The 15915-nt window shown below is 37.8% G+C and overlaps 1 protein-coding gene across 1 annotated transcript; it reads left to right on the forward strand.

The window, feature by feature from the left end:
• csdc2a (cold shock domain containing C2, RNA binding a) lies at positions 1-9770 on the forward strand. The gene is made up of 4 exons (XM_008437868.3): positions 1-181; positions 5294-5623; positions 5749-5871; positions 6813-9770. The coding sequence occupies exons 2-4, from the start codon at positions 5436-5438 to the stop codon at positions 6973-6975; spliced, it is 474 nt and encodes a 157-aa protein (XP_008436090.1). The 5' UTR covers positions 1-181; positions 5294-5435; the 3' UTR covers positions 6976-9770.
• The last annotated feature ends 6145 nt before the right edge of the window (positions 9771-15915 follow it).

The following is a 15915-nucleotide window of genomic DNA, read 5'->3' on the forward strand; positions in this document are numbered from 1 at the left end:
TGTGTGTGAGTGTGTGTGTGTGTGTGTGTGTGTGTGTGTGTGAGAGAGAGAGAGACGCATCCATACCAAAATCCCCTCATTCATTCAGCTCATGTCCCCGCACCTTTTCGCCGGATCTACTTACATAATTGCCTTATTTAAGAAGAAGAAACATTCTGACGTCCGCGCGACGTTTTTAGCGGTGAGTAATCGTTCATCTGTCTTTTTCCCCCTGTTTTGTTTGTTTGTTCTTTATCCTTTCAACTGGTCACTTGTCTGAACATGATGGCACCTGGTTAAAATTCCGACATGACAATACAAATGGTGATATTGTTTAGGCGGCACGTCAGAGTACGTCCTTTTACGGCAGAAATGAGGTTTTGTCCACAGGCATCCTCTTCCCTTCTTGTCTCCCGCTTCCACAGTGTGAGAATGTTCTGGAAACAGCCCGCCTGAAGGGCTCGTGTTGCCTATTAAATCATTTAGTCCCTGCTAATCTCAGCCTCCGTCAGATTAGACCACAAAACGGGCCACTTGTCCCTTAAAACGGCCAATTTAAAGTTTAAAGTGTGTGTGTGTGTGTGCGTGTGTGTGTGCATGTGTGTGTGTGTTTAGAGGAGTTGACGTGTCCCTCATGCTGATGCAGATGGCCACTGTGTCCTGGTTTCACTTGGGTGGTGCTTTTGGGCCCTTTATTCCCCCTTCAGTACTAAAATCTACAACTGAAACCCCTTTTAATGGCACGTTTTAGTAAATCGTGTGAAACATTCACTGCAGACTCGTTAAAGTCAAATTCCTGGCCTGCTGGCAGTCTTACAAGTGGGCTAACTCAGCCAGTCAAGTTTGTGAATTATTTATTGTCCGATTTCCTCCAGCAGTCCTCAGATCCGTCCTTTCCTCTGCGACTCCAAGACGTGCTCTTAATCACTGCATCTGCACCACCTGCAAACGTCAGCCATTTGTAATTTACATGGACTGGAGCAGAAAACAAAACAATAGAAATATTCTTTACTGTCTCCCAGGTGCATCGGCAGCAAAGTGAAAGACAAATAGCAGCATAGAAATTCACACAAAGGTTAAGAATATATATTAAAAACAAAACAATAAGAACAAAAGTGAACAGTAAGGGGAAATTTACAGCACAAGAAAATAACACCATGTTATTAAGCCCCCCAGCATGCTAGAGATTGAAATAAATGTCCAATTTGTGCATAAAAAAACAACAGATTATTTACAACAAATGGAAAAACTGCAAGTAACAGCAAGAATGCAAACAATTATTGTGTTTGATTTTGTTTGGAGCAGTGATGGTTACAAAGTCTAGCAGCTGCTGGGAGGAAGGATCTGTGATGACGTGTCTTTGTCCGTTTAGGACGCAGCAGTATGTCAATTAAAGAGCTCCTAAAGTTAAAATTAAAGAGCTGCTTCAGACATGAAACATAACTCAACATTACTCCAGAGACCCCCAGTTTTGAGTTTATAAAATAATTTTTGGTGGGTACAAATGGGCAGATGGTTGGTACAAAACCTCCAGCCATAGGAATCTCACTTTCTTTCATGAAAAACTAGGGAACTAAATGGTGACAGGGTGGACCTAAAACCTTGATGGATATTAAAAACTTCACAAAGGCTTTTGCTATTAGTTTAGAAATTGATTTATTGTGCACAAATATTTTAGTTAAACAAAGTGCAAGATAAGATCATATTCTCAAATTCTAAAGCAATCAGAGCAGATTGAGCTTTAAATGGACTGTGACAGTTTTCTGTAGAATACTAGTGGAGTTGCTGAGATTAGCACTAAAACCATTTTTTATGTCAAGTTAAAGCTCACAAAGCCATTACCTTACTGCAGCTAATATGGTTTCTAGATTTTTTTATGGCTGTAGGATTGTTGATGACATGTATTTATTCTAATGCACAGATGCACACATAAGAGGCGGAACATGGGAGCAAGAGGAGCAGAAAGAAATCTGATCCATCCCTACAGCCAACTTGACAAAGACTCTGTTAACTATTGTCATAAAATAAATATGGAGAAAATTATTAAAGAATTTGGATATCACCCACCTTGCTTGGCTGGCTGTTAGAGGTTGAGCGCCTAAAGTCTTTCCTCTGCCTACATCCCCCAGAATGCTGTTCAGTTCTGAATCAGAGTTCAGTGAAATAAATGAATATATTATTATTGATCACATGTCTATTGTTGTTTAAATTGTTATTGTCTTATTTTGGAATAAATACTTTTTTCTCACTTTATTGACCAAACTTTTGTGGCAACAAAAGAAGTCTGACTTTAGTTTCAAACATATGTTATAGATAATAAGCATAAATATCAAGTTTAGGGGAAATAAAATAAAGTTCAAAATGAACTGTATGTACATATATGTGTATGTACGGCTAATTAGTTTTTATCTGTTTAAAAAGGAAGAAAAGCAGGTTGTGGTAACGTAAACATGTTAGTTAGTTAGTTAGTTTTATACTTCTGGTGACTTTTTTTCCCTTAAAAATGATCACTTTAAAACACTTTTTCTTCCTCTGATATATTAAGACCATTGCAGATAGAAGCAAAAAAGGAGGAATAAATTTCTGCTTAAAACATTCAATCAAAAAAGTGTACAATGTCAAAAATGTACGTGAAAAACTTGGGAAATTTTAGAAAAACCTCAATATTTTTCTAGAAAAAGTTACTTTTCTGAGTTTCAAAAGTCCACTTTGTGTTTTACTTATTCAACATTTTCTAAGTTTCAAAAATTTAAAACCTGTTGACTTTTGGAGCTCAGTAATTTCCAAGTTTTTTTTTTCTAGAAAATGTATGAGATTAATCTCAAAACTTCAGAATTTTTACTCCTACAGTGACCCTCCTAATAAGCCATTATAGATACCGAATTGTGTTTGATGAGCCGACATATTTAAATGTAAAAAGGGAAAACAAGAATCTGCAAAATCTCTGCTCAAACTCATATCTTTCATGAAACACAACATAAGTTATTTTACTCAGTTACCTCATAGTCTGCCTCAAATTTGAAGCTGAAACACTTCATTTCTAATCTAAGGAATAAAAAGTGTGTAAGACTTCAGGTCTCCTGCCTGGACATTGTGGTCCACCTCAGTAATGGCCCCAATCCAACCACCCTGAACTATATATAGACTGATGGGAAGAGGCACAAAGTGTGCTGCTTGGAGCCTTCGGGAATCACTCTCACACACACAGACGTACGCACGCACACACACACACACACACACACACACACACACACACACACACACACACACACACACACACACACACACACACACACACACACACACACTTACCTCATCAGTCTTTCTCAGGCTTTCAGCCTGCCTGTATACAGCCGCTGATGAAGCTGGTGACTCTTCCACCCGCAGCTGTGTTTTCATTACAAACAAGGTTTTGGTGTGAGCGCTGGACCTTTGTTCGACGATGCCCTGCAGTTATCAGTGTGTGCACAGACTGTCATAATAATGAGCCGACTAACGATACAGATCAATTCTCCCTGTTATGACGGGATAATTTGGTTTGTGTCAAGTGGGTGACTGAGCTCATTTGTGCTCAGGAATGGCTGTTATGAAACGATCCAACAAGCAGCTCATCTTTGAATAAAACATAATTAATGTTAGTGTTGTGGAAGTAATGCTTTTTATCTAATAATGTCTGATCAGAAGATCCTGAAGGGGATTGTTTTCACGCTATATTTCATATCGGGAGTCTTTTTAGCTGCCACAAGCTGTGACAGACTTGGCTTTATTTCCACAAACCAAGTAGAGGCATCAATCCAAATGATCAATAATATCGATACCAAGTTGATATCGGATTGATGCTAGCATGGTAAGATCAATACTTTTTGTTTCTCTCAACTCTACATCAAGGATGACTTTGGTTTGATTTGCTCTCAAATGTATTTTTTGCACTTTATTTAGAAAAAAATGCATACAAACCTTTTTCTATTGTTTGTCATGTTAATGTGGCAATAAGTAATTGAAAGGAAAAACTACAAAAACACCTCTAGGTCAGAAGTTTGATGATATGTCAAACTTTGACTACAAAAAAGTATCGGTATCAGTATTGGCCCTGTATTTACTTGTTATTGGATCGATGCTAAAATGTGCAGTCACACTTTAAAACCCTTTAGTGGTTTTAAACCCTTTAAAACCCTTTAGTGGTGGTTTGGGGGGAAACTTTATGATGACAGATTGGGGGAAATAAAAACTGAAAAAGACGGGAAAAAATGCTAAGTTCTAAAAGGATGTCCTTTTTTGAATTTCTTTTTCCTGGAAGTTGTACTACTTTTACTTGATTTGTGATGGTCCCTAGTGATAAAGCCTTTTCATGTGCTATTATTTACATGTCTGATTCATGCCAAACGATGATGAATCATTTCATAACAGCAGCAGCGTGTCTTTTCTGGTCTCAAACTGTGGGCTGAGAACTTCGGACATGATACTAGTGTGTTTAAAAGAGTGAGCAAAGCTCAAAGTCCTCATAACTGATTTTATTTCCCGATTTACCAATCCAATGTGGCTTGATAACTCAGAGCTAAGTCAGAACATGAAGCAAAAAAATTCTTATTTCATGCCTTCCTTTCTGTCCAGGTACTAATTGATCAAAAAATTCATTGTACATGCCTTGTTCTATGCTTTGCTTCATTCAGAGGGTCTGGACCATCGGCTACTGGGAAATGATTGCTTCCTGTAGGCTTCCTTGAGGTTCTAAATGTTGCCCAATTGCTAACGTTTGCCCTTGACATATGTATGTATGTACTGTTCCAGTTCAACACTATGAAGCTTATTGGAAATTACCTGTGCTGTAAACAACCATCCTCCACCGTAAAGGGAGACGAACCGATCGAAACAAGATGGCTCTTAATGTTAATTCAATATTTGTCCAACACGGACAGAACGCCTTCATTCATTTCCTTCAGTGCCATTTATAAAACTACAGGCAACGTCAACATCATCCTTCAAAACCCTTTAGGTCCTCCAGACAGAACAAATGTACATGAGGGTCCGCAACAGGGCTTCTTGTTAATATTGGTTTGTGATGTCACTGGTTCTGTCGTTGCCAAACCTTCGGTGGAGGCAGCATGATGTTGTGGGGTGGCATCTCAATGTAAAGTGGCCGAACTCTCTGTTCCACAGAGCAGGGTTTGTCAGACTTACCTCCAGAATTTGGAGCAGAGAGTAAGGAATGTTCTGCATTCCTGACCTCGGTCTCATTGAACCCTTTGGCATGCAGTCACACTGCCTGACTCTTCAACAAATGTTCCACCCTTTATTTTTGCCTTCTCTGCTTCAGGGTGTCATAGCTTCATCCGTCCACCTTGAAGAGCTCCTCTCTGGGCTTCCTCTCCCCCTCAGAAACTCTCGTGCCATGCAGGAGGTGTAACCCTCCACCCTTTTCTTCTTTGTGTGCCACGGAAACCCTAAGCCAAGCCAAGATGTCAGGCACCGACCCGTCATTGCCGACAGACCCCCAGCTGCCTTTGACGTCCCCCCGCACTCCCCTGCAGTTTTCTTTTCCTTTCCTGAGGGAAGGCAGCCGTGTTTGGGAGAGGGAGAGGAAACCACCTCAGCCTGGGGAGCTACCCAGCCCACTGCCAACAAAACGCACACGCACATACTCGGCGTGAGTAAAAACACAGTACATGAGTTTGTCTTTTGTGTTTTTCTTTTGATTCTTTTAAGAAAGAGCTTCAAACGACAATCGTATTAAATCAGCCTGTCCATGTCCACGTCTTTCTCTCTCTGCAGGACAGTACGAGCCAGATCAGGTCCTGTATTTAAGGGCGTGTGCAAAAACTTTTCCAGATCTCAGGGTCATGGATTCATCCGTCCTTCTCATGGAGGAGATGACATCTTCGTTCACATTTCTGAGTGAGTCTTCCTCACCAAGCACACCATCCTTCATTTTATGCAATCTCTGCTGACTCTTCCAGAGCTAGTGGCCGTCGTTTTGGGAGCAAACTATGTCGTATCCTCGTTTCTCAACGCTAGGTTGCCATTTTCCTTGAGGTAACATTCCAGTTGCTTCACAATCCTGGGGCAAGAGAGTTTAAAATTCTGAGTTTGAAATCCATCTTTGTCACCTATTTACTTTCATGGATTTCAATGGATTTTTGGGAAAGATAGTGCTCTGTCCTTTTCTGCGTAAACATTGTGCTGAAAACTTTTTTGTTATTCAGCTATAGTTGAAAAAACACAATTTTACAGTTGTGGTGTTTCCATTAATCACGTCAATAAGTTTGTTCACGCAATGAGTCATTGCGTGAACAAACAGCAGCTGAAGTCGGAGTATTTTACCCACAACAGCAAAATGTTGCCTATTCTGAACATCAGACACATTAACACATAGAGCTCTGCCAGTATCATTTTGAACCAGAAACTCACCATAGCATTGAATCATTTATTGTTAGAAGGTAATGCTAAGCTAAGCTTACTGCAGCCAGCGATTTACACATGTTCTGCAGCAAAACATGCCACACCATCATCCTCCAACTACTTCCTCTCATCTTCTTTTTCGTGGTTTGCACCAGTGGCAACATCCGATTGGTGATCACATGACTCATGTGATGTAAAAAAAAAAAAAAAGTGTTTCCACTGCAGTTTTGCGAAATAAACCAATTTCAAAAACCACCTCATCCTGGCAGCAAGACCATTTTTTTTTTAATTGCAGTGTTTGCTTAAATTTGCGAGAATGCCCTCTGATTTGTAATAGCACAGCTTCAGATCCTTTCTGAGGTTTAAATGTCTATTCAAGCTGAGCCTTTGACTTTCATGTGGTTCTTATTTTATTGTAATTTCTCCTCTGTGTACAGCATTGACGGGGAGTACGTGCCTATGGAAGGAGACGAGGTCACATACAAGGTGTGTCCGATCCCCCCCAAGAACCAGAAAGTCCAGGCTGTGGAAGTGGTCATCACCCACCTGAACCCAGGCACCAAGCACGAGACCTGGTCGGGTCAGATCATCAGCTCCTAGACGAGCGCGTCGGGCGTCACGGCGAGAACGTAACGGAGGATTTTAGGTTTTTTTTAATTTTAGGTTTTATGTTTTTGTGGTGTGGCAGATAGGATCAGGCACGGGGCAATCTGAGCTTTCTGAGAGGTACAAGTGGGGCCACGGAGGTTTTGGTACGGAGGACGAAGTGCGCTGTTAGGCTTAAAATTAAGCATTGAATGTATCTGAATGTTTTTCTAGTGAAGGTTTATGGGGTTGTCTTTAGGATTTAAGTGTTTTACATCAAAGCCCCGAGTTCGCAAAGTAACACTGCAAACATTACTCATTTCACCTTGATAGGATGTGTGTTAGTTGGTTTTGAGGATGTGACGTCTCGGTTTATTTGGGATGTGTGAAAGAGGCCAAAATGAGCTTAGATCAAACAGGAAACGGTTTTGGCTCATTTACTGCCAGTGGGAACCATGTGACTTACAAATTCAATGGATCAGCTTGCTAGAGCTATTCTCTTTACTTTCATGCTGGAAACTGGCGCACACTGTGCTGCCAAATCTAAATAAATAAATTAATTAATTAAACACACAGTATATTTACCCTTCTGTTTTTTCTGTTTACAGACTGCATGTTTTAGGGAGAAAAAACTAGTTGTTTTCACGGATGCTTTTTTTTTCTTCTAACATTACAAGAACATATTCATAAATCAAAACCTTATTAAGGTTGTACTTTATGCCGGTAAACCACCAAGTGAGTGTACTCACACAAGCAGTTTGGTTTCACAGACATCCTGTTTGTTCTAAAGACGTTTTGGCCTCAGCAGGTGTGTCGAGCTTGACAGATTAGGAATAGTTTTTTTCAGTATCGTAGCACTTTCTGTAGATAAGGGTGGAAGCCCAGTTTTGGTGTAGCCATCTCCTATGACGGTCATACGTTTTCTGTGGTAGAGACAGTATAATGTTGTTAGCCTGCCACTGGAAAACAAGGCCAGAGGGAGGAACATGGCGACAGTAACAAGTCCTGAGTAAGGGTAGGAGATGAAGTGAATGATTGAGCAGTGATGCAGCTATTTAGGGAATGTAAGGAAGGAATATAAAGATTCAAGTCAGCACATTATAAACCATTGTTCACAACCTGAAAGTGAACTCAAAAGAAATAGTTTGAGATTTTGAAGAAACATACGGTTTTGCTGGAGGAAATTATCTTAGCTGCTGGGTGGCTTACTAGCAGCTATAGTTAGCTTAAAATAAGCTGCTAGTTTAAGCAAACTATGTCTAGTTTAAGCTTCCCATGGCTAGTTAGCTTAGTTTAACATAACATTTAAAACTCTAAAAATATAATTTTGAATTTATAATACAAAAAACTTAGCTTAATGTCTCATCTTTAATCATAAAAAAAGATATTAAGCTAAGCTAGCTAGCTGGAAATAAAAGTCAATAGAAAGTTCAAATGGAAAATATTTGCCATTTCTGAACATTAGGCACATTCAATACAAACAAACAAAATGTCATCACAAAAGAATAAAAAGATCCTATTGTAATTTTTTTTACTTGGTAAAAGAAAACAGCTAAGCTAAGCTTAGCAGCTGAAGTCGGAGTATTTTACCCACAACAGCAAAATGTTGCCTATTCTGAACATCAGACACATTAACACATAGAGCTCTGCCAGTATCATTTTGAACCAGAAACTCACCATAGCATTGAATCATTTATTGTTAGAAGGTAATGCTAAGCTAACCTTACTGCAGCCAGCGATTTACACATGTTCTGCAGCAAATTGGAAAATAAGCCTTTTTTGATCATCTACTACATATAAATGTACTTTTAGATATCATTTGGAATCTCAAACTGAGCATAGTGTTTGATATTTAATTGGCAAAGCAAACAGCATAGGTTGCTAAGCTAATTAGCTGCTTTATGTAGCGTACATTAAACATAAAAGCAGCTATTTTTGTTTAGTTCTTGCCAAGTCAGCAAATAAGCATATTTAATTACTGAACTAGTTCTGATACATTGTTGCTGAAAGAAAACAGCTGTTCTGGTTTTAATAATAAAAAAAAAAACTTGATTTCCTGACATTGTTACAGCATTACGTACATCTTACGTACAATCTAATTGTTACAATAAAAAATACACATTTTTAATTTTTACCTTAAAATAATAAACACCTGGTTTTTTTCTTGTTTGATTTTTGGGAAGTTTCTGATGCCACATAAAGACTTTGAAACAGACAATAAAACACAGGTAAAGCTTCCAGATGTAATAAAAAAAAATATTTATGTACTATTTATTTTCATTTGTAACAATGAAAACAATAGGTTTAGCAATTAAACACTGTATTTCTATGTATTTGTGTAATTTTAAGCTGTTTAAACACTGCACATCTCACTCTGATGATCCTTCCCTCCTAAAATCTCCTTCCTACTGTCATGTTATCTTAAAAAAAGAGAAAACCTCAACACAAGTTTCTAATTTCTACTTTCTCTTTGTCTAACTTTTAATAACTAAATGATGTCCGAGATACCATGCAAACTTTCGCCAAGTTGAGAATGTGCTAATTCAGTTTCATCATGCAGTAACCCAGGCGAAGCCTTTAGAGGGAGCTGTTGTCTCATCTCTCATCCTTCCTGGATTTTTCACTTTTAGAGTGATATAATATCACAGTAGCACTCTTTATCTGTTGGATGTCTGTACTGTGGAGAGAAACAAGTTTGATTGTGTTTTTGGAGCACTTTTATTTTTATTTTTATTTTTTTGTCAGATCACTGTGATACTTGTCGTTTCTTGTTTAAACGTTAAATAAAGCTTACAGCTGCATACACAGAAGCATTTGGAAGTGTGTTTGAACAATATTTCCAGGGACTCTGTCAGCGTCAAGACACTCAAGCAAATATTCTGTAGTTTTATCCTTATAAGTGTCACTTCACAACAAACATGAAGTGACACTTGCCATGTTTGCCTTACAGGGCAAACAGGTCTAGAAGTGGCTATCTCCTACTTCTAGACCTGTGTTTCTCAACCTTTTTTGGACCAGCTCCCCCATAGCCTTTATCCAGGTCCCTCACCGTCCCCCACCAAAGAATTTGTTGGATACTTTGCACTGACCATTATTTTATTATTAATATTACTATCACCATTGTAAATGTTTTGATTTTTATGCTTGTTTCTGTATTTATCATCAAAAAAATAATTTCCCAGAGAACAAAAAAGCCATGGGAATAGAAATTATTTTCACAGGTGTCTATGAAAAATGCAATGAACATTCAAGTTAGAATTGATAGGCCTAACAGCAGCCAATCAGAGTGGAAAAATATTATTATTCAATGCAATTTTCTAGTTGTTAAATATTATACAAAATGACCAGATAAAAGATGTACAACATGCCAGTTTAAACTGATTAATTTGAAAAATGACTGAGCTCTGCAACATTAAAACATGGATAGAACTGTAACTACATTAATCATAACTCTTCTTCTCTTCAGTTTTTCTGTCGGTTTCTGGTGGTGCAGTTCTGTGCTGCCTTCAGGAGAATGGGACATCAGAGTATCATCCATAAAACTTCACCCACAAGGCATTTATTATGCAAACCAGAGCTTTCAGTGGAAAAACAAAAGTTCCACGTCCTTTTAATGCCATACAAATATGAGACAGAAACATGGATTATATCTTTATATAGACCTGTCTATTGATTTATAGATTAATAGTTTTACTGGACAGAAATTACAAAGAACAAATCTGGTTCTTAAACTGAGTTTTGTTGTGTGCCACTGTGTCCAGTAATTAGCTGGTACCATCCAGTGCTATTCTCTGTGATAAAACAGGGTTTTGGCCAGGAGGTGTCAGTATTGCTCTGGGTTCAAACAGCAGCAGAGTAAGTAGTGGGATCAGGCGGAACCTGTGGAAAACAGCCGTCATCATCAGACCCTCAGGATATTGCTGTGAGCTGATCAAATACCAAACCAGACCACAAAGGAAAAAGACCTGAGAACCTTGACATTTGGTACAAAAATGATCCAAAGACAGAATCAGGTATATGAAGGTATAAGGTAAATGAAAAATAATGACAAAGACTTTAAAAGTTATCCTAAGTGGAAAAGTTGTACAACGTTTATAGATGAATTTTGCAAAGCTCACAAAGTTGAAGAAAAATAAAAACTATTACAGTTCGGTAAATTGTAACGTAATATGAATTATTTTTATAATAAATAAAACATAGGTCCTTTAAGCCATTTAAGTATTCTGATGACTAGTGTAATCACAGCTAAGCCCACATTTATTCATACCTCTTTATGTTTGGAATTGTTTTTATTCAGCCAAGATATTTGTTTCTGATGAGTTGGTATCTCAGAAAAGATCAAACAACTTCAAAGATGAATAAAAAAAGATGTATTTTTATTGAGATTTGAATACCATTGTGTAGATAATTCAATTTGGTATTGTGGAAACTATATAGTTTTCTCAATTATATAAAAAAAGTTATAAGTATTGCAGTAATCAAACTCTTCACATAATTCCTTATGAGCCTTTGGTATGTTTCTTCTGGTATTTTGACTATTTTTGTGCCATAACCTTAATCTTTAGCTTTAAAATAGCCATACATTAGATATTAATGAATCCTTCTCTATGTCTTAATTAAGGAATCTTAATATGGGTTTTTGTTTTCCGTATTACAGTAATGTATCTCCAGTCAGACAGTAGAATGCCTCCTTAAAAGACTTTGGGTCTGTTCTTTCAGGGCAACAAGCTGTGAGCGAGTCAGTTTAGTTACAGTCAGTTGACATGACCTGATGGCTGATCTCCTCCATCTCCATCTACATTACAGGTCACTAAGGACAGGAGACTGGAGCGCGGTCAACAAGCAACATCAAGTTTCTGTGCTGTTAGAGATCCAAGTGCAGTAATTAGCAAGCAGAAGGAAACCTGCTGTGTTTTTTAATGAGTTTCAATAAAAAAAATACATTGAGTTCATCTGTAAAGAAAAAAAAAAGTTAAAGTGCTACTGAATATTTATATTCAGTAGCATCAATACTGAATATCAATATTGATATTATAACTGATTTGCTTTGTTTCTAAAGGTGACCTGAGTTGCTTTGACATGTTAGGATAGGTGTATATAAAGTAGGTGCATTTTTTTGTGCACAAAATCATTCTTAGATAATTAGATTTCAGTCTGATCAGTTCTTCACATCCTTTCAGAATGAGCCGTTTTAGGGCCTCTTGTCATTTTAAATCCAAGAAAGCCACTCCTGACTACGCCTCCTAACACGCGTGTGACAAATTACTGTAAACAGGCGCGCAATTATACAACCCTACATCCATGAAAAGCAGAAGTGAAACCTCCTGCACAACCAACAAGAATGCAGCAAGTTTTTTTTTCTGCTTTAAGCAAAGGAAAATTCTTCATGGTTTTCAAAGCTAAAAAAAGAGAAGAAATTGTTTTCAGACCAATTTCCTCAGACACCCCTAAATGAAATGCGGATGGATTCAGAAGTTGCCTAATGATAATGTAATTTTAAAACGGTCGTTCTGTGAAGCCCTCAGAGGTTTGTTAGAAAACATTATTGGTTGATACGCGATCAAATGTCAAGAGAGACAGAATAGCATAACCTGAAAATAACAGAAGCAGACATAATTAAAGTTTCATATTTCAATTTATTTATAGCCTATCTGTTGCAGTCGAGCAATTCTGTTTCTTCTTCTTCTTCTTCTTTTTCTTCTTTGGTTCTTTCTCAAAGACTTACTGAAGGGCCTTCAGGCACACAGATGATTACCCAGAGTGGAGAGGCAGGAAATGAAAGTGGCCCCATCAAGTCCTCTCAGGGAGCCTATTTATGTTGCCGTGAATCAGAAGACACCAGAAAGAACCCGCTGCAGTTCATAGCAGACGAGGTGCATAATATGTCAGCACATTTAACTTAGAGCATGTTTTTTTTTAAAGCTCCAACTGACAGCATTGATTAGGGAATTAATGTAGCAGCTAATTATGATGGATATTTATTTGTTTCTTATATTTCAACTTTATCTGACAAACAGTTTTTAATTGAATAATGTACACAAACGCGCAGAAAAGAAAATTCTGGACGCAAATTCTGTTTTACATGCTGAAGATGTTAAGTGGGTGACCCCAAGTGGTGGATTAATAAAAAGAAGAAAAAAAACAACAATATGGTAAATAAGCTGTACACATTGCCTTTTATCCTAGACCCAATCATGTGAATGTTCTTCACTGTGAACATGAACATATCTTTTCGTTCTGGGAAACATCTAAAAAAAAGAATCTAAAAATAGGCCGAAGTTGGAGAGGTGAGGAGTCTGAGAATGATGAAATGAAGCTGTGAGCATCCATCTGTGCTCTCTGAAAGAAATGTCGGTGTGATTTTATTTTTACATTTTTTTTAATCTCTAGTCATGTGCACTTAGGCTCTGTTCACAGCTAACAAGTGGGCTCTTAGCACAAGACAACAAGCGTAGGCTGCAGGACAAGGCTGTTGTGTTTTTGTTTCTTCCATTAGGGGAACAGACTAGAAAACATTTCTGAGACTTTGAAAGCACTATCCCACTTTGGAATGTGAAAAATATTGACTTTTTGATGTCATTTTAAGTTTATGACTCATGCCAAAAGTCCAACTTAATCAATATAGAAATTAGAAAATAACCGAATTAATTTGTCATCTCATGAAATATGAACATAGGTGTGTTACTGTTGTATTTGTTTAATTTGAGAAGAAAAGGAAATAATTTTTAGTCCCATTGTACTGAAGAAATGACCTGTTAAAGATTTCTTGTTGGGTCGCATGGCACCACTCACTTACACAGTCAAAGAAGAAACCTTTGGCTAGCTGCTAACAGCTAGTCACAACTGGCTAGCTGTTAGCAGCTAAAAACACAGAAGCTACTGTCTATTTCAGAGCTTCTTAGTGGCACCAGAAGGCTTTTTCACGGCTTTTTTTTTTTAGTATTTGATAATATCTTGTTCAAAATCTGAAATGTATAAACTGAACATGAATTATGTAATTCTACTTTGAGCAGAGATTCTTGAAAATTCACTTTGAGATTCTTGACACCTTCCCATTGTTTACATCTCATGAGCTAAGTGCATCACCACATCCCTGCTAAACAGACTGATATTAATTACAGTAATACTTCCTGTGTCAGGCATATATTAACACAGAGTGGAGCCCCGCTGAGTATCTCTGATTGAGCGATACTATCACAGGAAGTAGACAGGAGTGTGCCATAGCGGTGAACAGGAGTCCCATGGGGTTAGCGCTAAAGCTAAAGGTCTTTATTTAGACCCTCTGCACAGCTTCCCCTCTTTTTACCATCAGCAGCAATTCAATCCACAGGGAGCCCCACCTTTAACTCTAGACAACCAATTGCCTGGCCAGGGTATACCTGGCTTTTGCTGATTTAAAATGTGCAGCGGTTTTTTTGTTTTAAATCATGTGAGCTAATGCATGAGTGCAGACCCCAGCTGGCATGACCAAGTATTCCCTGGGAATTGCAGAAGCGACATTCCCAAGAGATCCGAGGTTTTAGCCCTGGTGTTGTGTAATGGAGTTACTTTTCCTTTTCTTTCTATCTATCTATCTATCTATCTATCTATCTATCTATCTATCTATCTATCTATCTATCTATCTATCTATCTATCTATCTATCTATCTATCTATCTATCTATCTATCTATCTATCTATCTATCTATCTATCTATCTATCTATCTATCTATCTATCTATCTATCTATCTATCTATCTATCTATCTATCTATCTATCTATCTATCTATCTATCTATCTATCTATCTATCTATCTATCTATCTATCTATCTATCTTACTGCACAGCTGCAAGCTATTTGTCTCGTTTTGCCAGCGGGTTACATGGCAACAGTCTCCATATGGTAATTAATAGGTTCTACTTGCAGAACCCTTGAGTGTGACGTGGGTCTGGTGCATCAGTAACAACCTTCACTGTTTATTCGGCCCAATGGGACAGACTGAGAGAAGCTCACGTTTAGGCTTCAGCAGATTCCAGTTTTACGCTTCAGATTCCATAACTTACTATATCAAGTTATCAATAGAACCCATGATTACATAACTTAGCAAGAAGGCGCAGGGATTTAAGTCGCTGGAAGGAATTAGTTTAATTAAAGTCATAGTCTTTCCCCTGTGGTAAGCTGCACCCGTCCCGTCCAAACGGCATGTGACCGGGATTACAGCGAGAGTCTCAGTTTGTACTGACATGTCTTGAATCAGCCACGGCGTTCTGACATCTGATCACACAGTACGGCTCTCCGGTTTGATGGTACAGCTATCTGTAGACGGCTCATTTAGAGAGTTCTACCCGTGTGTTTAAAAAAATTATGTTTTTATGCATTGAGCACTGTTTGTCCCTAATTCCTCAATGCTGTTATTTTTATACACTGACCTGCAAAATTATCGTCATCTCTGTACTTTTTTGTTTTAGAAGAAAAAGAAATGCAGTGTATTTTCCTGAGATTGTATCTTCTACACTACCACATGAATGATTTAGCATTGTGATGGAAAATGATGCATTATTTGCATAATGCTTCATTGCATAATTTAATAATTTTATAGCACAATCAAGTAACTACGTTAACTTCAGTAGTTTAAAAAATGCATATTTTATTTTTTAAGTCATGACTTAAAAAATTTTTACTTTGTAATTTAACACCTTGAAATGTGCCTCTGTCTCTTTAAGAAGCTCCTGCTGTTTTTGAAACGCTGCCTACAGGAAGTCATCACTACATTGCTCATCTATTGACCCTAGCTCCTACAACATAATTACACTTGCCATGAGCTTTGCTTTACACAGCAGAACCAGCATGTAATTCCTATATAATAATATGAGTAATAATGTTTTAAAATATTAAACACAGATCAAGTTGTCATAATATGTCAAGCATATTTCTATCCATTTCAATGAGACTTTTTTTCTGAATGTGTCCTGAATAAGT

The sequence above is a fragment of the Poecilia reticulata genome, chromosome 19 (genome assembly GCF_904066995.2).
Source record: "Poecilia reticulata chromosome 19, P_reticulata-male-v2, whole genome shotgun sequence".
Lineage (NCBI taxonomy): Eukaryota > Metazoa > Chordata > Actinopteri > Cyprinodontiformes > Poeciliidae > Poecilia > Poecilia reticulata.

Excerpts from the sequence above, each read along its gene's own strand:
- csdc2a (XM_008437868.3), top strand. The coding sequence starts at position 5,436 with ATGTCAGGCACCGACCCGTCATTGCCGACAGACCCCCAGCTGCCTTTG. Across the intron at positions 5,624-5,748 it reads CGCACACGCACATACTCGGC|GACAGTACGAGCCAGATCAG; the intron begins GTGAGTAAAAAC and ends CTCTCTCTGCAG. Across the intron at positions 5,872-6,812 it reads ATCTTCGTTCACATTTCTGA|CATTGACGGGGAGTACGTGC; the intron begins GTGAGTCTTCCT and ends CTCTGTGTACAG.